Here is a 25,319-nt window from a genome sequence, read left to right on the forward strand (position 1 = left end):
TCCCTTCCCATATAATACAACTAGGTAAATACACACACACACACACAATGCAGTATAATGGAATTTGGAAAAAGCAAAAATAGAATATCGGGTCAATATAAAATTGGTACCAACTAAGTCTTATGATGAGAGGGAGGGTGGGAGGGGTGTGGAGTGTATTTAGGGATGAAATGGGTGGGAATGTTTTTATGCCTTTCCCTTTTCGGCTACCTCCCTTGAAAGAGGGAAAAAGCCTTGGTATATGTATGTATGTATGTACCAACTAAGTCAAAAAAGTTGACTCAGAAAGGGACCTTGGAGTAATTATTTCAAGTGACTCGACACCTGATAAACATATCAACAAACTAGTCGGCGAGAATTTTAACTTGTTAAGATCAATGAAAGTGGCCTTTGACTACGTGGATGAAGAAATGGTAAAGAAAATATTAATTACACTGATAAGACCTAAATTGGAGTATGCTGCAACAGTATGGGCACCTAGTAAAAAAGAAAATAGAAAGAATTCAAAGAGCAGCAACAAAAATGGTACCTACACTCTCAAATTTGTCATACGAACAAAGATTGGATAAATTACAACTATCAACACTGGAACAGGGAAGAGAAAGAGGCAATTTGCTAACTATTTACAGAATTATGAAAGGGATGGAAGTTTTTGATAGAGATGACTTATTAGAATGAGACAGAAGAGAAACAAGAGGACACGAGAAGCTTTCTTTAGCTTCTCGTGTCAAGGACAGTTACAGAAGAGATTTGAAAAAGAATAGCTTCCCACACAGAGTGATTGATGTCTGGAACAAACTAAATGGGGAAACTGTGAATGCCAAAACTGTACAAGATTTTAAGAACAAACTGGATGCAGAGAGATACAAAAGTGGGTCACTACAAGCATAGCTCTCATCCTGTAAAATAAAACTAGGTAAATACACATGGAAAGAAGCTCAAAGGGGACAGTTATAGAAGATACCTGAAGAAGAACAAGCTTTCCCCACTGAGTGGTGGATGTATGGAACATACTAGACGAAACAATAGTGTGTGCAAAAACAATACAAGAATTTAAGAACAAATTAGATATGGCGAGATACAGTGATGGGACACCAGGAGCGTAGCTCCCCTTCCCGTAAGATACAACTAGGTAATACAAAGGCACACAAAGGCCTCTACCCCTTGTAAGGGGATTGGGGCACTAAAGGGGATTCCACATGTGCATGCTTTACCGTAGGCTTGCCTGCACAAACCGGTTTGTATACGGATTCCCGTGCGTGTGGACGAAGTAGTAAACAGTATAAAAATGCTAAAATAAGCTCTTCGTCAGGCATGACTACCACCACCTAGACCTAGAAATGGACTGACGATTGTGCATACTTTTTTGTAACGTGTGGACACGCAGGGGTGTTCCGTATAGTTTGCACAAACTCGTAACGCACAAGTAAGTCGCTGCGTCTGGAACCCCCTTAAGTCAAAGCATACTTCCACCCTAAACGTATCCAAAAACCCACTTAATTTCCGTCCTCTCTTAGCTCCTTGTGCATGAAGGTTCGTCCTCCTCCCCCGCCACACTGTTCTGGTCAGAGACAATATAGCGAGACACAGCTGGGTCTGATAGTGTTAGCTGGTTTACCCCCATTTCATTATACGAGTACCCCGACCCCCATCAACTACTTCAGAAATATACAGATAAGAATAATCACCTCAGGCCATGAAATTTCATCCATTTACAACCACTGTGAAAGAGATTCTTCTTGCATTCAGTGTCCTCCTCAAGAGGAATATCTGCCAAGCAGGGAAGGAAGAGGGCTAAAGGTAGGTGTGAGTGGAGAACGGTTGTAGATAAATAAAGAAATGAAGTGGCCTAGAAGGATGAATTCCTGTCTATTCAGGATGTTTCTAGAGTGATTTGGGGAGGGGGGTCCCCATGTAATGAAGCGGTGGAGGAAAGCCAGCTTCAGTACCTACATGTATATATGTGTACCAGTATGTATGTCTAAATGTATGTATGTAAGTATGTATACTGCATATTATGTGTACGTAATGTATAAGTATGTATAGACACGGTAAAGGAAACATGGACTGGAGGTGAAGCTTTTATTCCTGACGTTTCGTCTATCGACTTTCTCAAAGGAAAGACGAAATGTCAGGAATAAAAGCTTCACCTCCAGTCCATGTTTCCTTTACCATGTCTATACAACTTGTTCACATGGATTTTCATAATGTATAAGTATGTTTTTTTTTTAAACTGTTAGACTGTTTCCCCATAGAAAGGGGGTTAGTCAAGTAGAAAATGAGATTTCATTGACTTTTGCCCCCTTTTAGTGGTACAATATTCGGAGAGGGATGGGCTGCCAGCCCTACACCCCCTCGGAAGTATCATTCCCCTGCAACCGTAGGGGAATACAAAGAAAGGAGAGAACATAGCCACAGTGACAAACCAAAAGGGGTAAGCTTTAGGTAGCAGCGATCATTCATTTCTTCTCACCTAGTATGCAGTAGTACCATTTCAATCTCTAGATGTGTGTATGTAAGATTGTCTGTACAGTACACATGGATTAACACTTTACAAGGCAGTGGATCCTCTAAGCTGAATAAAATTGTCTTGTATCTGCTATCAGCCAAAACAAAATCTTCAAATGTCCTTATCAGGATGATATATCCCTAAAGAGTAAGTCAAAATAGTTTGCTCAAGATGGTTCATTGAATCTTTTTTGGGCATATGGTCCTCCAAGCTGAATAAAATCACCCAGTATGATCAAAACAAAATCTTGAAATGTCCCAATCAAGATGTTATTTCATCAGGTAAAGAATAGCAAATTGATGAGGCTAATGATGAATTGATTAATAAATGGTTAAGATGAAATAATGTTAATTTAGTATTTATTTTATGAGGAGACTGTCATCTGTAATTTATTTAACAAGACACGTCATCATAAGGGTAGAGTACTCACTCAATACATTTTGGCCTGAATACATGTGATGAAGAAAATGTTCTATCTTATACTTTTATATCAGATTTGGTTTATACAGTTAGTGAGTTTCAGTAAAGAGAGAGTATCTTTTCCCTAGGAGTATCATCACATGAGAATATTTATTCTCCTTAGGATACAAAACAGTTTCACATCTTTGAGAAACTTCCCTATTTTTAAGTTATGAGCATGCATAAGCACTTCTTTACAGAAATGGAACAAATGGGAAGAACTTTTCCAATACTAGGCAGTCCATTGATATATGAAAACATGTATACAAACAAAAGAACCCCAGAGACACCGTAGAGCAAGGGTTCTCAAACTTTTTCTTGTTAAGTACCCCCTGAGTTATGAGGTCATCTTCCCGAATCCCCAATAATCTAACAATGAAGAGAATGGTAATTTATTGACTAACTCAATAAAGTACAATAATTCTGCAAAGGATATTATAAAATTATTAAAATTTTAATGACTTTATTCAGAAGATTGAAGGAACACACACTGCTAGCACGGAATTTCATAATCCACAACTACCACTATTTAAAATACGTTTTTCGTCAGCCATCTGAGTACCCCTAGAAATCTTCTTGTGAACCCCAGTTTGAGTACCCCTGCCCTAGAGGGAAGATTTACTTACAGGTTGTTAAACTATACTGGGGACAGCCTCCACCCCACTGAGGAACCTTATGAAGGTACCTTCTGAAGACCCCTGTACATATTCTGACTGCCGGTTCCAGCTCAGTTCTAATTCTGGCCAGTCCAGAAAGAGATCCACTTATAGTCGGTTTTGGTGGCTGCATCTGGCCAACGTCAGCCTTGATTAGATTTTGTTTAAAGCAGACATTACCTCTTTTTATGAAGATATGACAGTTGTGGTACTAATAGCTGTTGCTGCAGTTTACATTGTTTAAAAACAATATACATATATGTGTGTGTGTATATATATATATGTGTGCATATTTGTGCATATACATATATATGTATATGTATATATATATATATATATATATATATATATATATATATATATATATATATATTGCTGATAACCACAAAGGAAACCTGAAAAGAAACTAGAATTCCCAAACGCCTCTCGTGATATTTCACATCATCAGGGGAATACAAAAGGAAAAAGTTACACATATGTATATAAGAGGTATAAAAATAAACTGGGAAAGGTACAGACAATACATACATACATATACCAAGGCTTTTTTCCCCCCTTACAAGGGAGGTAGCCAAAAAGGAAAAGGCATAAAATCATTCCCACCCATTCCATCCCTGAATACACTCCACACCCCTCCACCCTCCCTCTTATCTTACCACCTCCTGGATGATGGGTCATCCCTGCACCTTGTCCACTGCCCTGGGTTAGAAGCAGTGTTGCCAGACACAGCACATCCACAGCAAGGCTGCTTCATTAAATCGGCAACCCCCCCCTCTCCGTCCCCCCATGCATAAAAGGAGAAGATGGGGAGAAATCCCTTCGGGCTGCATCAAATTTTGCTCACACATACTACCTCACCCCCCATCCCCCCACCCATTCCACCTCATGCATCACAACATCATCCATATACAACCATTCTCCATTCACTCCTTTCTTCTGTCCTCTCCCGTCCTTCCTCAACATACGTTCCCCTCTTCCCCAAAGCCCCCTTCACCCCATCCATCCACCTCATCCTAGGACATCCCCTTATGTTCACTCCCTCCACATCTGCTTTCCATACCTCTTTTACTAGTCTTTCTTCGCTCATTCTTTCCATGTGTCCAAACCATCCTAATACTCTTTCATCAACCCTATCTCCCAACTCCTTTTCCACCCCCGTTCTTCTCCTCACCTCCTCATTTCTCACTCTATCTAGCCTAGTAACCCCCATCATACTTCTCAGACACTTCATCTCAAACACATTCAAACTCCTTCTCTCTTCCTCTCTTATGTTCCATGTTTCTGCCCCATACAGTGCTGTTGGCACAACCACTCCTTCATACAGTCTCCTCTTAGCATCCATTCCCAAATGTCTATTCCTCATTACACTCTTCAATCCACCAAGGCATTTACTCACTTCTCTCAATCTACATTCTACCTCCACCTTCACTCCACCTTTTCCTGCCACATTTGCACCCAAGTACAGTATCTAAAACTATCCACTTCCTCCAGTCGCTCTCCCTTAATGCTCACTTCCAGTCTACTGCCACTTTCACCCCTTGTACATCTCATCACCTTACTTTTACCCACATTTATCTTTAGCTTTCTTCTATCACATACTCTCCCAAACTCTGTCACGAACTTCCTCAATCCCTCCTATCCTGCCACAAGCGCAGTGTCGTCAGCAAACAAAGCTGGCTCACCTCCCACTTTTCTCCATTTTCTTTAACCATCTCCAATCCCTGACCCACTACCCCATCCATGTATAAGTTGAACAGCCAGGGCAACATAACACATCCTTGACGAAGTCCCACCTTTACCTCGAACCACTCACTCTCTCCATTTCTAATCCTGACACATGCTCTACTACTCTCATAAAAACTCTTGAGAGCTCCTAGAAGCTTTCCTCCTATCCCATATATCTGCATAACCTCCCACATTGCCTTTCTGTCTACCCCATCATAACCCTTTTCCAGATCCATAAAAGCCCAAAAAACATCCTTCCCCTTTCCTATAGCTTTCTCACATATTTGTCTTACCACAAAGATCTGATCTACACAACCTCTACCCGTCCTAAATCCACACTGTTCCTCACCAATTACTCCTTCTGTTCCTCTCCTAATCCTCTCAATCAAGATCCTCCCATAAACCTTCCCAACTACTCTGAAACTACTACATTCACACTTGTCCCCTTTTCCCTTGTAAAGTGGAACTATACAGGCACTCCTCCAGTCCTCCGGCACTCTACCCTCTCTGCAGACAATACACATTGAGAAAATGTAACAAACAAACATTAAAATAGATAAAATCAAATTATTATTGAAAAGATGTAATGTGATTACAAATTTTGTCAAAAATAATTTGATTTTATGTATTTTAATGTTTGTTTGTTACATTTTCTCAATGTTTATTGTCTGTACCTTTCCCAGTTTATTTTCATACCTCTTATATACCTATGTGTAACTTTTTTCTTTTGTATTCCCCTGAAGATGTGAAATATCACAAAATCGCTTGGGAATTCTAGTTTTTTTTCCAGTTTCCTTTGTGGTTATCAGCAATTTATTGGATCACATGGTTTTTTTATCTTTTTGCATATATATATATTTGAGAATTGACATTGGCTACAGCTCTCCTACTTCTCCTATTAGCCAATAACAAAGAAATGGTACAGAAAGATTGGGCATTTCAAACACCCCTAGTTACTACAACAGTTATGAACAGAGCATTCCAATTTCAAGAAATGGACAGGTGAACTGTATGTTATAAAGTTTACTCTGGAAGCTGCTGTGGAAGTTGAACTGAAAGGGCAAAATCTGAGGCAAATTTCTAGAGTAGATGGATGACTTCTGGGAAGGAGGAAAATAAGCCCAGTTATTCAGGGAAATTACTCGAGTAGAGGAAAGTGAAAAGTGGAGTTCCATAGAGATCACTCTGTACCACTCATATTTTTTTGTATACATATAGGTCTTAATATGATGGACAAAGACAATATTTTTGGTCTAGAAAATTATTAGTGATAAACAGGGCTAATTAAAGAAATATACATGGAGCATGGAATGCAGGAGTGGGTTATATCAGTATGTATCCATACATCTGTAAGGTGAATGAGAGTTTATAGTATAATCATGGCTACAGTTTGTATATCCCTGCTAACATATGCAGGGATGTGGCTAGGTACAGGGGACTATCGGCATGACCCAGAGCTATGTTTTTTATATTCACACTGAAGGTAGTCCCCAGTTTAGAACTGAAATCTAAAGCCGGTCCTAGAATTGTTTGTTTTTCTCTTTCCAAACATTTTTTATTTTTGCGAGTTGGACATCTTTCAGATACTTTTATAGATACTTCATCTTTTCTTTTTCTTCTTTGTATTTCCTTTTTCTGTTCTTCTTCTTTGCATTGTTAGCAATTCCCATTCTTATGAATGAAAAGAATGTATGCCCAGGTATCACTCACTTTCTTTGGTTCTCTCTTGTAGGAGACCCTCTAGAACCCCAGGGTATTTGGTAAAAGCCTCTTGGGTTGGCCCACCCATAAGTCACTCAAAAGAAGAAGAAAAAGAAATGTACTGCTGTTAGTACTGTGTTAATGATGGAATGTGTAAGACTAAATGCTGATTTCTGTGTGGTGTGTGTATTTTGGGCAGATGGTGGCTTCCAGGCTAGTTTGTGTGTTAGTACTGTTTTATTGCTAGATGTGATCTGATCAGAGATAGGTTTATGTGATTCTTATGTGTCAAATGTTTTCTTATCTGGGTACATGTAAGAATATCATATTAGTGACTGAATTTGGGTGCAATGAACTGTGTATCTGAAGTAGTATAGTCTAGTGATGAGAAATTATTTTCACTAGTGGATGAGGAGCATTGTATGCTTAGCATGTATTACAATGCTCTAGACTATGAATAGAAATGGGTTATTAACCTGTACAGTTCCAGGCAAAATCAACTCCCGGCACTCTCTGCCAGTATTCTTAACAGTACCTTTGGAATGAATCCCAGCAGCTACTAGTTGTAGTGGGACAAGGGTGACAAGAAAAATGTTGACAGCTCCTAGCCATTGCAGGGACTGTATGGGTTAAAGCTGTAAGGTAGTATTGTAACTCATGTTACTCCCCAATGTAGTTACCAGAATTTTTTTTTTTTTTGTCAAGATGGTGTGCATGCACACAGTTTTTCAATAATGCAGTACATAGTTCACTATATATGAATCTAGATGCTCTGCTTTATTTTTTATTTTTTTTAAAGTTTTTATTTAATTTTTTGTATGTATGTATGTATGTATAATCTTAGATTTTTTGGGGAGGAGTGGGTTAGATGATTAGCAGTGTGTAGAGGTTATATTTGTATTTTCAACAAAAACCCACTGTGTTGGATAAGAAGAAATGAAATAAATAGATTCCATATATTTTGATCACGGACTGTGATCCTCTTCAGTGGAATACGTATTCCACTGAAGAGGATCACAGTCCGTGATCGAAATATATGGAATCTATTTATTTCATTTCTTCTTATCCAACACAGTGGGTTTTTGTTGAAATTTACGAATGTGTTACGACATTACTTTGTAGTTACTATTATAAAAGTTACAGGTAACATAATAGCAGGTTCATAACTTTCTCTCTGTATTGGCAGGTAACCTGGGAGGAAAATGCTGCTGCAGTGACTAAACCACCTCCTGCCCCAAGTTCTTCCTTTGCAGCAAAAGTGTGAAGCTCTCAAGAATCACACAGCTGGCTCTGGATGCCAAATGTTTCATTCTTTTTAGCTTTCAATCTTGGGTTTCTTCTTTCTTTGTTGGAATCAGAATCACCAAACTTGCGCCCCACCCACCAGTCTTCTCAATAGTCACAACCTCTACATGTAGTCCTGTTCAACCAGTCCTGGATGTGGTGTTTCAAGCTTCAGCCAGAACAAGCAGAAAGCAACAAGCCTTATTATTTTCAGTCGGCCAAGGCAGGCTAACATGACCCCTTCACTATTGTGGCATACTTTATCGGTCTTATTCTGGTGAACAGTGCATTACTTCATTCAGCAGAGGAATGGACCCAAGACTTGATGGGATTTTTTTGTAATTTGTGATGCCCTACAGTCCAGGGGGACTCCTCAGCTGAATGATATTATTTGGCATTATTCAGGACAGTTCATGAAATATGCTACCTTGTTAATGGGCTTAACAACTGTAGTCATATGCAGTTCTTACCCATTCAGTTTGATTCAACCCAGTGTCTTCACAAAAAATAAATAAACAAATAAAAAAATAAATAAATAAATAAGTAAAAGAAAAAAAGTTGATAGCCTTACCCATGTTGGCATGATTGTGTCACAGCAAAAACTACAGCAGGTTCAGTTCCAACGAGTTTGTCATTTATGTATGGTAAAAATAAGTGCAGGGTCATTTGAGGGAATGTCTTTAGTTCCTTGTAAAATGACTTGATTTAAGATGAGTGATCATATGCTACAAGTGTTTCAGAGAATACATGGGAAGTATTGCTGTTTTGCACACCTCCAGGAAATATTAAAATTATAATTGGTTTGAGTCTCTTTCATGACTTTTGTTAGATGATTTAATGAACTCAATGTAAATTGACACAACATATACATACACAAATGCCTTAATCCCTCCTTAAAGTGTAAGAGGGGGTGACCAATTCAAAGCATATTTGATTGACACATTTGCTAAAGAATTATGCCCTTTTTCTGCATGGTGCCTTGGTCATATAACTAACAGAAGTCAGTGATTGGACAACAACCCTTATATGCCCTAGAAGGGAGCTGTGCATGTATGCTTGGAATTTGTTCATGCATGCTTGGTATTGTTCCATAACTTGTTTAAAGTTATGTTGTTGTCTTGTTTCTTGATGTAAGGCAGAATAAGAATGTGGTTATGTTTGAATGTTTTGAATACTTAATTTAACGTACAAATACTGGAGGTTTTAAGGCTCTAATTCCATGAAGCTTAAGGTTGTAATAAAGTATGTACATTTTGAATTCGCAAGTACATATACGTATGCATAAGCAAAATTCTGTGAAACACCCATGACTATATTACAGTTACACGAACTGATATTATGTCAGCCATGATCAATCTGCTACTGTAAGGATATTTGTTGGAAATGAGTCAAGGGAATGCACTCTGGTCGGCATTACATAAATTCTCAATACCTTGTAGTGTAGCTTCGGATAATTGAGACTAAAGAAATTCACAATTTGAACTAACAGAATTTATCTCAAATGGGGAAAAAATACAATCTCATTCACTCAGAAAAACCCACTCAAAAACATTATAGACAGTCAAAATAAAATAGATTTTGATGTAATCTGATTCACTCCATATTACATCTTATGGAATTTCTCTCTTCAAATAAATAGAGGACTTACTTTTGCAAAGGACACCACTTTATACGAGAGCATGAATTCCAGTAATTTCAAATAGATATTTAGAAACTCCTCAAGTGCCAAGTAATTATGACATGGTTCTATTCAGATACAAGTACTCAAATATATTTTGACACATTTGTTCATGAAAACATATACCAACATATGAAAATTAACAATTTAAAAGCACTTAATTTGATATGAAGTAGTGCAAACAACTGTGGGTTGCTGAATAAAGCAAAAAGCTGGTCACAAAGAGGCAGAAGTGAGGAAATTTGTAGGAACCAAATGATCAAATTATGAAAGCAAGAATAATATAGTTCACAAGCGGATTGACTGAAGGCACAGTGGAAACCAATTTGATGCTTAGAATTGAATTCTGTTGTCATTAGGTTGGTCAAAAGAAGAAAAAAGTATGTGGTGGAGAGGGCCTAGCTTGTGTGTGGATTGAGGGGAATTGATAAGGTAAGAAATTGGGGCATTAAAAAAAAAACATTGTAAGCTAAATCAACCCAGTTGTGCAATATTGTCCACAGGGATATCAGCAATGGTAAACTGATATTAGCAATCGTGATAACAAAGCACTGTAGGAAACAGTTGAGTATGGGAGAAAGAATGGACCACATTGTGATGTGGTAATATGGATGCATAGAGAGAATGCAGGAAAAATAAATGGTGAAAAGCTGTGCGAGATATCAAAGGAGAAAAGAATTGTGTGAAGGAGGACACAAAAAGAAAGTAAGTGAGCATAGAAGTAATGAAGCAAAATTAGTCTGACTGGGACAAATAGAGATTTGCAAAGATTCCAACTTTAAGAAAAAGGAAATAGGATGTAAAAGTATGACTATAGGCGGATAGAACAAAATGGAAGAGAGGAAGCGTACTTAGGGTGATTGAGAAATTAATTTCTCCAGAGAGAGAATGTCTGTTTCATCAGGTGGCACCTACTAAAGAATTGGAGGTAGTCCTAAGGGAGATGATTGAGTCATAGTATATACCCACCCTACACCCACTCCACACTTCCAAAAACTCCCTTGTCCCTCCCATCTTAGCACCTTGTAGATGAAGGATCATCTGTCCCTTGACACACTATCCACACTATCCAAATTGAACCTACCAACTCTGGAACAAAGAAGAGAAAGAGGAGATTTGCTAACTATCTACAGAATAATGAAAGGAATGGAAGTTTTAGACAGGAACGACCTATTAGTGTGGGAAAACAGTAAAACAAGAGGACACGGAAAAAAATTGAAAAAGGATAGTTATAGAAAAAAATTGAAAAGGAACAGTTTCCCACACAGAGCGATAAATACATGGAACAAATTAGACAACAAAACAGTATGTGCTAACACTATACAAAATTTTAAGATAAAACTTGATGTGGAGAGATACAAAGACGGGTCACCACGAGCATAGCTCCCCTCCCGTATATTACAACTAGGTAAATACAACTAGGTAAATACACTCCTTGGGTCAGAGGCAATGTATCAAGACACAACACTTCCACAACAGAACCCAAGAGATGGAGCTAGGTTACCTTCACTGCTTCATTATAAGGCAACCTCCTCCTTTATCTTCTTGAGAAATATACGGAACAGATCAGAATATCCCATTAGGCTGCATCATTCCCTCATCCACAGTGGCGTAGCTAGTGCTTTTGCCGCCCCTTCTCACAAGGAATTCAATAATTCAATATTACAAATGCACATTAACTTCTTAAAGGATATATATATATGTGTGTGTGTGTTAACACGCTTGCAAACTGTCACGCTTTATTATGCTTAATAACGTAGAAAAAACTGACATCTATGAGAGACTGATTAACATAATTTTATATCAATCATACAAGGACCAAAAATGCAGCCCCTCAAAAAGTGCCGCCCCTACCACCCCCCCTTAGCTACGCCACTGCTCATCCATTTATAACCGCTCACCATTCCCTTCTATCTTTTGCACTCCTCCCTGTGCAAGAACGAGACATTCCCTTTGCATCCACTACCCTGTTCACCCAATCTATCTACCTCTTTTTATTGGTTTTCACCTCAAATTCTCTCCATCCATTTCTGTGTTCCAAACTTTTTGCCCATCCTGCATTGCTCTCTCAATACACCCAAACAATTTCAGCATTCATTGACCAACCATATCTGCCAGCTCTTTCCACTCCCACTGTCCACCTTCCTTCCACATTTCTCACTTTATCCACACTCATACATACATACATACATATACCAAGGCTTTTTCCCCCTTACAAGGGAGGTAGCCAAAAAGGAAAAGGCATAAAATCATTTCCACCCATTCCATCCCTGAATACACTCCACACCCCTCCACCCTCTCTCTCATCTTAGCACCTCCTGGATGACGGGTCATCCCTGCACCTTGTCCACTGCCCTACAATACTTTTTAACCATTTCATCTCAAACATGTACTAATAGAAGAGAAAAAATTAATTGGCTGCATTATTTTTGACCCAAGCAGTGTGACAGGACAGGGATCCTTCATACATGAGATTCTGAGAAGGTAGGGTTTGGGTTTGGATGGTTATTAGGTTGATGTGTGCTTTGATTCAGCCATCCCACTTTTAGGCGGGAACCTTTTGGTATGTGTATTTACCTAGTTATATTTTACGAGACGAGAGCTATGCTCGTAGTGACCCATTTTCATATCTCTCCACATCCAGTTTATTCTTAGAATAGTGTATAGTTTTGGCATTCACTGTTTCTCCGTTCAGTTTGTTCCAGACATCAATCACTCTATGTGGGAAGCTATTCTTTTTCAGGTCTCTTCTATAAGTGTCCTTCTTTAGTTTCTTTTCGTGTCCTGTTTATCTTCTGTCCCACTTTAATAAGTCATCTCTATCGAGGATTTCCATCCCTTTCATAATTCTGTAAATGGTCAATAAATCACCTCTTTCTCTTCTCAGTTCCAGTGTTGACAGATGTAGTTTCTCCAATCTTTGTTCATATGTCAGATTTGCCAGTGTAGGTGCCATTTTTGTCACTGCTCTTTGGATTCTTTCTAATTTTCTATGTTCTTTGTGCTGGGTGCCCACAATGTTGCGGCATATTCTAGTTTAGGTCTTATCAGTGTAACCACTATTTTTTTTAACCATCTCCTCATTTCTGTAGTCAAAGGCCACTTTCATTGATCTTAGTAAGTTAAAAGTCTCTCCAAATAATTTATTGAAGTGTTTATCAGGTGTCAAGTTGCTTGAGATGATTACTCCCAGGTCCCTTTCTGAGTTGACTTTTTTTTACTTCTTTGTTTCCAATTTTGTATTGACCTGATACTCTATTTTTGCTTTTTTCAAATTCTATTATGCTACATTTCTTGATGTTGAAGCTCATCTCATATTTCTGACTCCATTCCCATATTTTGTCTAGGTCTTCTTGTAGCGATCTACAATCTTCTTCCGTTTTTACTCTCTTGAGTAATTTGGCATCATCAGCAAAGAAGTTCATGTAACAATTTACTCCCTCATCCATATCATTTATATATATGGCAAACATTAAAGGAGCCAATACAGAGCCTTGCGGGATGCCACTTTTCACATCTTCCCAGTTTGAATTTTTGTCTCTAAGTACCACTCTCATTTTTCTTCCAAATAAGAAGTCCATCCATTCTAGCAGCTTACCCTGTATTCCTCCTATTATTTCAATTTTTCTTATTAATTTTATGTGTGGTACCTTATCGAACACCTTCTGCAAATCCAAGAAGACGCAATCTACCCAGCCATCTCTTTCCTGTATTTACCTAATTGTACTATACAGGAAAGGTGCAACACTTGTGGGGTCCTCCTGTCTCCTACTTTTAGTTATAATTAGCATCATGGTTCCAACTTGAGCTATATTTTATTCTTCAGTTATCGTACATATGAATTCATGTATTTACTTAATTGTAGTATGCAAGAAAGGAACTCCTGTGGGGTCCTGTCTCTTAATCTCCATTTATCATACTTGTATGTGTGTATAAAAAAATTCATCATGGTTGTAGATCAGGTGGTTGGCTTGTGACAAACAACTGTCATCCTCCTGAGATCTCTTAACATATTACTCAATCTTTGGGGTATGCTATGACCTTACACACACACATATATATGACTTACTAAATTGGGATAAGAGAAACACAAGAGGACATGGAAAGGAACTCAAAAAGGACAGTTAAAGAAGAGACAAAAAAAAAAAAGTTTTCCAGACAGAGTGGTGGATGTATAGAACAAACTAGACAAAATAATAGTGTGTGCAAAAACAATACAAGAATTTAAGAGCAAGTTAGATATGACAAGATACAGAGAGGGGACACCACGAGCATAGCTCTCCTTCCTGTAAGATACAACTAGGTAAATACAACAAGGTAAAATAAATACACACACAACTTCTTATCCTGCAGAGCAGGGTGTTAGCTTATGCTGTGATTCTTTTTAGCTATGGGCAGGGATCAAATTCATGACCGCTTAGCTATAGTATGTGTGTATGTATGTTTATATACTGACAGCTGTTTCAGCCATTACACAAGGCCATCTTCAGGGTAACATCAAATGCAATGCAAAATTATAAAGATTAAATACAATGAAGTTGGATGTTTTGGGAGGTACCCAGGAAGGTTGTCCTACTAATGATGTTGGCTCTTGTCATGATATCCTGTCCCAGTGGTCTCCTGTCCCAACATTCTTCTGTCTTTTGTATCTTTATTCCTGTCCTAAGGTCTTGTGGCTTTTTTTCTGACTCATGGGTTTGTTTTCTTACATGTGGAGAGGACATACTTGGAAGATAACTAGGTGTTTAATGAAGGTTTATGTAAAGCAATGCTTACTACCTCGGCAATTATTAAATGCCCAAAGTTGTTGTCACAGTGGATGATTTCTGTGACCCTGATGAGGAACCTAACATGGCTGGGAGAGAGAAGAGTAAGAGGTTACTTGAAGGATATAGAATAAAACTGGTTTTCATATAGATGCATTAACTCCTGGAATAGCATGGAAGCGGACATTGTCCAGACTAAATCCATTTGATTCCAAAGCTAGGTTTGGTAATTGAAAAAAAAGAGACAAGATCCTACAATTGTAACTCCTTTTCTGTATATCATAATTGGGTAAATGAGTTGCTCACTGGCTTGGTGGCACTACATGAATGCAAAGTTGGAGTGGAAGTATATTGAATTATGTTGGTAGGAGACGTCTGTAAGGTGGTACCATCCTAGCCCTCTGAGAGGGAGAAGTCATGAAGTTTAATCAAATCACAATTCAATAAATATCTAAACAGAACAAAAAAGTTAAGTGGGCAACATAAATGAACTTAAAACCAGGTTTGATGACTGGGAGGCACAGAGATGGAACCCAGTGAGTATAGTTCTAACAAAATATATTAATCAACACAAAATAGACCTGGCTACAGAATCAAACTGCTTTAGATATAAAAGAAAACATTGAACACCTTATCCTATAATGCCCCACATGAACAATCCCCAAGTGACCAATGCCTCGTGGCATAGTTAGTTACTTGGGAGCTGTGGATCTCTTGCAAGAAGGAGGTGGAGCAATGGATTGATTATTATTCCAGTATATGTGCACCAAAAACATTTCCTCATTACAAGGGGGATGAACAAGTGAGAGCATGGACATCATAAAAAATAAAACCCGTTCAAACACCCCTCCCATAAATGTACCTCAGGGATAAAGGGTTGCCCTCTCCCCTGCCACACTGCTCGGACTAATACCAATGTAGCAAGGCATAATTCTTGTACAGCAAGTTTGACAGCTTGAGCAAATTTACTTTCATTGCTTCACCAAACATTACAATGAGGTAAATACATATATATACACAAGTAAACTAAGTACAGGAGTCCCTCACATAACACGGGGGTTAGGTTCCTGAAATTACCGTGTATGACCAAATCCGCGTGTGCTGACATTCCATATTAAATACTGAGAACCGTATATATGTGTGTGTGTGTATGTGGTGTATGTATGTGGCGTTTGTGGTGTATGTATGTTTGCGTATATACGTGTGTGTATGGCGTATATGCATGTGTATGTGGCATATATACATATGTGTGTATGTGGCGTATGTATATGTGTTTGTATGTGGCGTATGTATGTGTGCGTGTATATCTGTGTTTACATGTACATGTAAACATGTATGTGCGTGTGTCTGTGTTCGTATTTGTGTGTACACGCACGCGCATTCACAACATACACTGGTTGTTTAACGTGTCTACGTGTGCGTGTGTGTCGACACGGTGTGTAAGAGTGTATACATCTGTTTTTGATCTCCCAAACCACCACCGCCAGTAACAACAAGAACTTCATAAAAGAAATTAAGACATGACAAGCACAGTCATTATCAGACTTATTATTTGTGTTCCAAACGAAAGAAACATTACACCTCAACAGGTTAGGGCGGTAAAATTTCACGATAGCACGGCGTGGGTGGTGGAAGCGACAAGCTAAAGCTTGTTGACTACCCCCCTACCACCCCCTACTCCCCCTCTCCTCCCCTCCCTCCCTCCTGCATCAGTACCTGGAGGTTGACACATGACCGCAGGCAGCCACCCACGGCTATCCCCTCGCCCCACACCCTTGTTTGAGCAGTTCCCAGTACATAATGACCGCTTTATCTGAGGATCAACTGTATATGGTAAAATAGAAAGCAGTCACCACAAATGTTTGAGATGTTGCCCCGTGTGTGCGTATGTGTGCCTGACTGGGGGCAAATTTTAAAACGGTTCTCTATATTTGAGATGGTTTTGAAATAAAATCTGTGTGTGATTGAATCCGTGTTAATTGAGGGACTTCTGTAAAGGGTAATGGATAAAGCAAAAGTGGAAGAAAAAATCTATGTGTTGATGTTGTCACTTAGTTCTGAAGGTTTGTGATCTAATGAGAAAAAAAATTGTGTTTGACTGGTGTACTTTTTTTTTTTTCACAAATTGCAGCCAAGAAGTAATTTTGGAAAAAATCAGATTTGATGAACTTTGAATTTCATGACAGGCATAACTTAATTTCCTAATATTCTTTAAAGCCCCTTTTTGAATTAGAAGCCAAAGAAATGGTCATTTGTCATGTTGGAAGCACTATTTATTACCAAACAAGATATATATAAAACTACTTGTAGGATAAAGACAAATGTTGCACTATTTTATGTACTTGTAGTTCTTAATTTAAGCAAGTTTATTTCATGGGTGAGATGCAGGGGTGACCCATCATCCAGGAGGAGCCAAGAAAGGAGAGAGAGGGAGGGGTGGTGAGTGGGAGTGGAGTGGGTGGGAATGCAATGGATAAGAGTGGAATTATGCCTTTAGACTTTGGCTGCCTCCCTTGTAAGGGGGAAAAAGCCCTTTATATATTTATGTATATATTTTTGGGGAATTTGATTTAATGCAACTGATAAGGTAATACATTTTGTTTGAATTGTGCAGTTTGTTTAAATCAACACAAGTTGGGTCCAGGGGGTGTGTGAGTATGTGTTTTTTTGATATCCAGAAATATTCCATAATGAGCTTTTTATCTCTAGAATGTATGATTTAATTGACATTGTGCCTCTTGGTCATATATTGCTTAAATTAAGAACTACCTGTATATGGTAATGAGATTTCATTGAATATGGAGAGAATAATTTATTCCTAATGAAAGGCTAACCAGAGAATAACTAGAGAAAGGACAATGAGAAGTTTTCATAAAGTAACTTTCTTTAGTATTACCTTGATTAATCTAGGAAGAGACCTGAGCGTGAGTAGTCACCCAACATGACCATCAAACTCCACTTCACCTGACCTAGCCCATCCTCACCCTTCCAGACCCTTGTAGTAAAAACAAAAATTATAATAATAAATAATAATGATGATGAAATTAAAATAGGTGATTGAACAAGTAGGGCTCAGAGCCATCTGTTCAAAAAGATTGCATAATTCCAGATGAGGATGCTAGGAAGGCCATAGATCTTGTCAAGCAAGAATTGTTTGAGTAACATGATGTTTGACAATTTAGCAGAACAATGCATAAGAATCAGAATAACGTCAATGACTTAACCACATAATAGTGACACACATCAATCTGATCATCTAACCAAATGTAACCATAGAAGTTTTGAATAAAATTAGTACTGATTGGAATATGGTAAGTAGGAGATTTTTTGAATAATTACCCTTTAGAATATTGGAAAGCAATCCATTATGATATTTTTTACATATAATTTCTTGTCATAGATAGTTGTAAGAACTTCTTAATTATGAAAGGCTTTGAATAGAGGTAACTGTGACATTACTTTACGGATATGCTTATGAAAAAAAGTAGCTATATCTTTAATGTGATTGTAAAATACTGTTTCTCAGATGTAATAGGAGATACAGTGTTTAATTTCTATATTTGTAACAAATTTTAATAGTTTTACTATACTTTTTTAAGATATGAGTTTAAATTTTGGTAATTGAAGCAATCAGCTAGAGATGTGATATGAAATAATATATACATAGTCAAACTATGGTAGATAGGTGCATAGAGATTAATTATTTACCCTTGATGACACAGGTGAGATTGAAACTTGGGCTTAGAGGGCAGCTAAACACTAAATAGTAGATTTGACGACAACCAAGCACATCTAATAGTAAAAGTTGAACAGAGTTCTGAAAGACTGTCTTGCTCTCTTGGTAACCTCATTAGTATAAACAGTTGTATTAGCCAGTAGGATTCACAGGAACTTAACCATAAACGAGCCTGTTATGATGAGTCAAGTGGTGTTTATGAGTGGTTCTGTAGGAGGAATTTTATTGTCCTAGTTATCTGGGTGATTATAATAGTGAAAATACTTAAACTTTCGCAAAGTTGCTTGTCTGCATATACTGATAGAGCGTAACCCTACTGCTAAGTACTGATGTCAAGGTTAGTAGTACAAGTGATACAAGGTCATGTATCTGCAGCTCAGAACATGTTGTTTTCATCAGCACTAAAAGACAAATGCATCACAAGATAGTACTTATGATTAAACTTAATAGTATCTTTTTCCAAACTTGGTCTTTCCTTTACCAGGGCAGTTCAGGAATTCAAAGTTCTTTATGTTTAGCTTTAATATACACAGTTTTTGTGCTAATATGCACTGATTTGTATACATATGTTTGATATTCTTTAAGCTCTTTGTTACAAATTATTTTTCTATATCATTGGCCATACTAATTACTCGTAATGCACTACATTTACAACAGTGATGTTTCTTTTAGACAAAAATGTATTGAATTATTAAAATGTTGCCTCAAGTTTCACTGACTGGAAAACAAACCACAGCCCCACAATGGTTAGTAACAGTCTTCTGACTCTGTCTGTTGTATTAGTGTAGTACTATTTCTGTGTCCAGCTTCGAGTAGTAAGAGGAGTGGATCAGTTACCAGATGTTAGCTCTTCTTTTTTGAAAAGGTGGAGAAAATAGATGATAGGTGTCATAGCCCTGGTCCAGAGATGAGGTCAGCCCCTTGGGGATGTACCAGTTGAGCATGTTGGGTTTTGAGGATGGGGAACAAGGAAACGTTATTCTAAGACTCAGAGAAATTTGCTATTTGTATGAAATTACCAGTGGAATGATTGACATAATTTCAAAAGTAATTATTTCCATATCATCTTACTTTTTTCCATCCTTTATCTCTCATTATCCAAAAATGAACAGATTCTTTTCTAATTTAATTTGACCATATATATTTTATAGTATTCTTGGTCAATTAATTTATATTCATGTACAAATAGTTTTCTCAAAGATTTATAGAGTATATTTCAAATGCTTTTATGAATTACTAATGAGAGTTGCTGAAGTATCTAATACATAAATCAGTAATCCATAAGTTTTTGGTCTTCCAAGACCATCAAGGATGCTCGTTGGCCAAGTAGGTTAAAGTTTCACTGCTTGCAGTAGAAGTTGAGGTGATTGCACTTCAAACTCTGCTGCCAGCGAGTTGGACCAAGGGCATGGCTCATTAAATTCCATGCTTCAAAGTCCTCTGTAAAGGGCACCATCCTAGCCTCCTGGTGAGGGAGTTCACGATGTTAAACTGAATCAGGACCATCATCCATTCAAATTTATTTAACAGAAAAACACTGCACCATTTCCTCCTGCGCTGAGTGATTAGCAGATGGTAGTCAGGAGAAAACCAGAGACAAGACCACTGTTTTCCCCACACCATTGCTCACCAGTCACATGCATCAGGAGTACAAGAGTTTGAGCCTCCATATGAAACTGATTCAAATGGAGTGTTCTATGGTGGAATTGCTTATAACAGGGGCCATAGGGTGATCTGAATATTTCACATGATTGTTTAAAGTACATAATAATCATAAGAACAAACAGACATTCTAAAGCATTATACAGTACTTGTTTTTGCATTGCACTCTTCTGTAGTGACCAGCAGGCATTCTTGACTCATGAATTAGTTGCTTACCATGTTCAGGTATAATGAAGACTAGCAATTGTTATGAATCCTGCTTTATACTACACCGTGTACCAGAAACTATTTTGCATTAATAACTCGTCACTTAATTCTTAACTATACTTCTATATATATTGTATTTACATGTGACAGCATTAAAATGGTATGTTGTATCACTTGTACTCAATATTTGCATTGGACTATAAAAAGCAGGATTTATTACTATGTAGTATATTGATATGCTGCACCAATTTATTTATAAGGCTATGAAACCCCAAATTGATCATGTTATTTCAAGTAACTGTGAAGCTTGAAACTGAACAAGAAAATACCTGAATAAGTAATTGAGAACCCATATCAAATAGTCAAAATAGGGAGGAGTTGGAAAAGCCTAATGCTGCACTGTTGAACAGTGGCTTACATGTAAGTTTCTAGTCGTGAAGACTCACATTTCCTTTGTGGTGACTGCTGCTACATCTGTGTGAATGTGTGTGTATACTGTGGATATCTCAGCTTAGCTTGAGATCACCTTCAAATGCCATGTACCTGTAGTCCTTTTGTTTTGAAATGAATAGTGTGGAAATCTTTAGTATATAGTGTGTTGAAAGGAGACTGAATAGTACAAGAGGCACAAAATTTATTTTGGTGCAGTGCAACAGCTAGTCACTCCATATTATTCTATGTTAATCTCTCTATAGTAGGTTGAAAAATGGCTTTTGTGAAATTCAGCTGTTTGCATTTGAAATAGATGAACTCTGTTAAACAGTTAAATCATTCTGGTGATTTTTCACTCTACAACTACATTTTTCTCATAGATTGTCTCATAGACAAATGAGACAGTAGGGTTACATGTGGCTAAAAAAAAATGTCAGGTTTTAAGTCCTCAGCATCACTTTGGTAAAAGTTTCTTCATGTCTGTTGAGCCTATGGTAACAGCAACATCAGTCTTACATAATCATTCATGAATTATTGTATTTTCACTTACTTGGTAAAAATTGTAATATTTGATAACTGATGCTTGGTAGCCATTTTAAGATGATAAATTTTTATGTACTAGATTATCAGAAAGTTTTGACAGTTTTCTTGGATGGATGTGTAATGAAACTTTATACAGAGAGTGTTGTGCATAAGCAGATTTGCCATCACCCTTTTTACTGATATTGGCCCGCTTCAGTCTTTGGGGAAATCATTCCATGTTGTGGTACTGTGTATTGAGCACCATCTTTTTCCTCCTTGCATGTTTTACCTCTGCATCATGATAAATTAGTTGGCTAACAAAGAGTATTGTTGACTTTATTGTAAGAATCACTGGGCCTTTCTTAAAGTGCCATTTTTTGACTTTTTCAACCCAATGTTTTGACTTGCAGCACATGGTTTCCAGTCTTCAGTCTAGTCTTAATAAAATTAGGCATGATCTTTGTATTTGCCTCATGCAACCACCTTGACAGCGTTTAGTCTGAACAAGCAATAAGTCCAGTTGGTGCTGAGAAGGCTGGGTTTGAGTGATGAAAATGCCATTTTTACATTCGTGATGACCAGTCATTCATTGAACACTGTTTAACCAGTGGTATACAGCTGCAAATTAGTTTCCATATTTTATTTTACTTTATTGGGTCTCTCAGAGAGAGAATGTTTATAAAGCTCTTTGATTCTTTACAACTTGGTTTATATTGAGCCTTGAGAACATTGGCATGATCTCTTGCTATCTGGAATGTTGACATCTTGTGCATGGGAAAAACTCCAAATTTTATACAATTTGCTTTTGTACCATTATCTGAATTTAGGGTTTTAAGAAGAAAACTGCTTAGTTTGATTTACAATTCATCGTGTATCCTTGTGCAAGATTTTATTAATGTACTGGTGGATTGAGTTTAATGGTTTTTCTTATAACATCAAATGAAGTGTAATATTGCATCAAAAACAATTTGTGTCAGTTATCTTTGAATAGAAGCTTTAGGGTGAAAGCTAATGCTAAACTCAATAATCTAGTTATATCCAGGATTTGCAAAGCTATTAAAAAAAATAGAGAAAAAAAAAGGAAAGGGAAAGATTTTTAAGTTTTCGATCCAAGAACCTTTTCATATCACTGGCACAAGTTGCTTCCCTCCAGGGTCTTAAGTAAAGGATCTTTTTCCCAATGAGATACTGTGTTTTAATGCACTTGCTCTTTTTTCCACTCTAGGACATTTTCCATGATATGCACTATTTTCCATGGATTTTAATCTAATGCTGATGGACAGAGAAAACACTGCAAAAGTTATGGGAAACATTACCAGAGGTTGTGGAAAATTGCATGCTCAGATTAATACCTTTCCTACAGGGTAATATTTGACCTATCATTCTAGCATCAAGCAGAGGAGGAAGGCTAACAGCTACCTCATCACCTCCCCATGGTGGCCCCTGGGGGTCGACTCCCACCAGGGAAGTCAACACTTAAGTGTGAGGTAGTGACTGAGACTGACAATGTATTCATTCACTATCAGAATTTTCCTTCTACTATCTAACAATAATTTCCTTCTTCCTGCTACTAACCTAGTCTGCTGGCAATGGTATGATAGTGAGGGGTAGGAGAGGATGATCTTGGGAAGGATTACAAAGGCGGAGCATGCCAACAGGAGACCATTTGATCCATATCTAGGTCTGATGCGAAAAAAAATCATAATAATAATAAAATAAATAAGAACTATAATAATGAAAATAACAAATAAAATACATAAATGCATAGGTATAGTTAAATAATAAACAAACAGGTAAATAGTAAATAATAATAAATTGACATATAACTAATAATAAATGAAAATCAGACAGACAAATGATAACAAAACAAAAACAAATAAGATAAATTATAATCATTACAGCATCTTACTTAGGTATTTATCTAAATGATTCTTAAAGCTTCGAACTGAACTACATTGCACTACCTGTGCAGGAAGTTTATTCCATTCATTAACTACACGGTTGGCAAAGTTGTTTCTACCTACTTCCAAATTGAATCTATTTCCGGACAGTTTGAGACCATTGTTTCTTGTCTGATTCTCATTCAATGTGAAAATTTTGTCACTTGATATTGTCATAACCCACACAAAAGGGTTAAGACCACCTCTAGACCTTTGTACCCGAAGGAAGACCAATTGCTACCTTACCACCTCTTTGTGGTGCTCTATCTGATAGACTCCCACATAGGAAGTCCGTGCTAAATGTGAAGTAGTGACTGAGACTGACAACACGTTATACATCAATCAATCCATCACCTCTGGTCTTTCTGGTAGAAAACCTGTGACCATCAGGTAGCTGGCAACAGCCAGACAGAACCATAAATCACACAGAAAAGATGCATTGTTTTCTGCAAACTGTTAGTGTGAGGTATTGTAATACCTGTTTTATATCCTTTGTGCAATAATTGTACTTGGGGAGTTGTTGTTGTTGTCGTTCCCTAGACTGTCTGTCCGAGCAGTCCCGTCTCCCCAAGGAATGCCACAGCCGAAATTGGGTTTTCCCACAAATCCTTTATAGAGTGTATGTTGTGTTGTTTGCGTGCATGATTGTGTATAATGCAGTCTTCCATTATGTGTTGTATGGTATGGGGTGAAGTGTTACATCCTGGGCAGCTGTTCACAATGCGGGGGAGTTTGAACCTATGGCCAATTCTATTCTGTGTTGGTACTGTTTTAATGCAAAATGGTGTCCTGAGTGCAAATGTGTGTATTTTTCATGTCTTGGGGGGAGGGTGTCGGAGTATCGAGTTTGGCAATCTACCTTGAAGGGTTTGTTTAGTAATCTGAGTGTGTATCTTTTTGTGTGGTATAGGTAGTAGGTTATTATTATATTTTATTTTATTTTTTATTTTTATTTTTCTTGGTTTGCAGGGCTGTATTTTTATTATTATTATTATTTTTTTTTAACTGCTTGAACCCCAACCTTGCAGGTGGTCCAGAACAGTTGTTGTTGTTGTTGTTGTCGTTCCCTAGACTGTCTGTCCGAGCAGTCCCGTCTCCCCAAGGAATGCCATAGCCGAAACTGGGTTTTCCCACAAATCCTTTATAGAGCGTATGTTGTGTTGTTTGCGTGCATGATTGTGTATAATGCAGTCTTCCATTATGTGTTGTATGGTATGGGGTGAAGTGTTACATCCTGGGCAGCTGTTCACAACGCGGTCATCCAGCCTCATCTGGTAGTTTATAAGTGCTGGGTGGTGACCGCACCGCAGTCTGGCCAGGTGGACTCTGTCCTTTCGTGGGAGAGAGGATTCAGAAGGGTGGATATCAGGGGGTCTGGCATGCAGCAGTGTGTTGTCTTTCAGTGTGTTAATGGAGCGGTGAGTGATATGATTATGAATATGTTTCCGGAGGCTGGTATTTGGTGGTTGTGGAGGAAGAGAAGAGAGTATCTGTGCGTGATAAAGGTCTTTGGGTGTTGTTTTAATGTTTCTTGGTGTGTGTGGGTGTTCTGCTATGTAGTGTAGCAGGTGTAATGTGTTTGTGGTGGCTGCGGCAAGTGTTTGTGTGCCTCTCATGTCGAGGTGGTCCTTGACTTTGAGGACTTTTGTTTCATGGTGTAAATGGTCTGTTTGTGTTGTATTTGTGCAGCCTGTAATTGTTTTTAGGGCTTTGTTTTGTATGATTTGAAGGGTGTTGTGGTGTGTCTCACTGAGATTAGGAGCCCATGCAGGACTCGCATAATTCAACACTGAGCGTATGCATTGTTTGTATATTGTTATATTAGTTTCTTTGTTTTGTCCAAATATTGTTCCAGTGATTGACTTAAGTGCGTTAAGTCTGGGTGTGCATTTGTTTTTTATGTTTGTGATGTGTTGTTTGAAAGACATGGATGTATCGTATGTTACACCAAGAATTTTTGGTGTGTTTGTGTGTGGTATTAGAGTGTTGTTGATGTAGAGATGAGGTATGTATTTGTGTTCTTTTGTCCAGTTGGTGAGAAG

General features: G+C 37.8%; 1 protein-coding gene across 3 annotated transcripts in view; it reads left to right on the forward strand.

The window, feature by feature from the left end:
• The window catches only part of sds22 (protein phosphatase 1 regulatory subunit sds22), a 61,511-nt gene extending 41,194 nt beyond the window's left edge, over positions 1-20,317 (forward strand). For 2 of the 3 annotated variants that reach the window (XM_076212653.1, XM_076212654.1), the window contains exons 9-10: positions 2,311-2,434; positions 8,237-20,317. In XM_076212653.1, coding sequence (XP_076068768.1) covers positions 2,311-2,434; positions 8,237-8,314 — 202 coding nt within the window. In that variant the 3' untranslated portion in view covers positions 8,315-20,317. The remainder of the gene's footprint in view (positions 1-2,310; positions 2,435-8,236) is intronic. The other variant, XM_076212656.1, reaches the window with a different exon arrangement.
• Positions 20,318-25,319: the final 5,002 nt, after the last annotated feature.

This window comes from Oratosquilla oratoria, chromosome 30 (genome assembly GCF_046742065.1).
Source record: "Oratosquilla oratoria isolate Oo_2021 chromosome 30, ASM4674206v1, whole genome shotgun sequence".
Taxonomy (NCBI): domain Eukaryota; kingdom Metazoa; phylum Arthropoda; class Malacostraca; order Stomatopoda; family Squillidae; genus Oratosquilla; species Oratosquilla oratoria.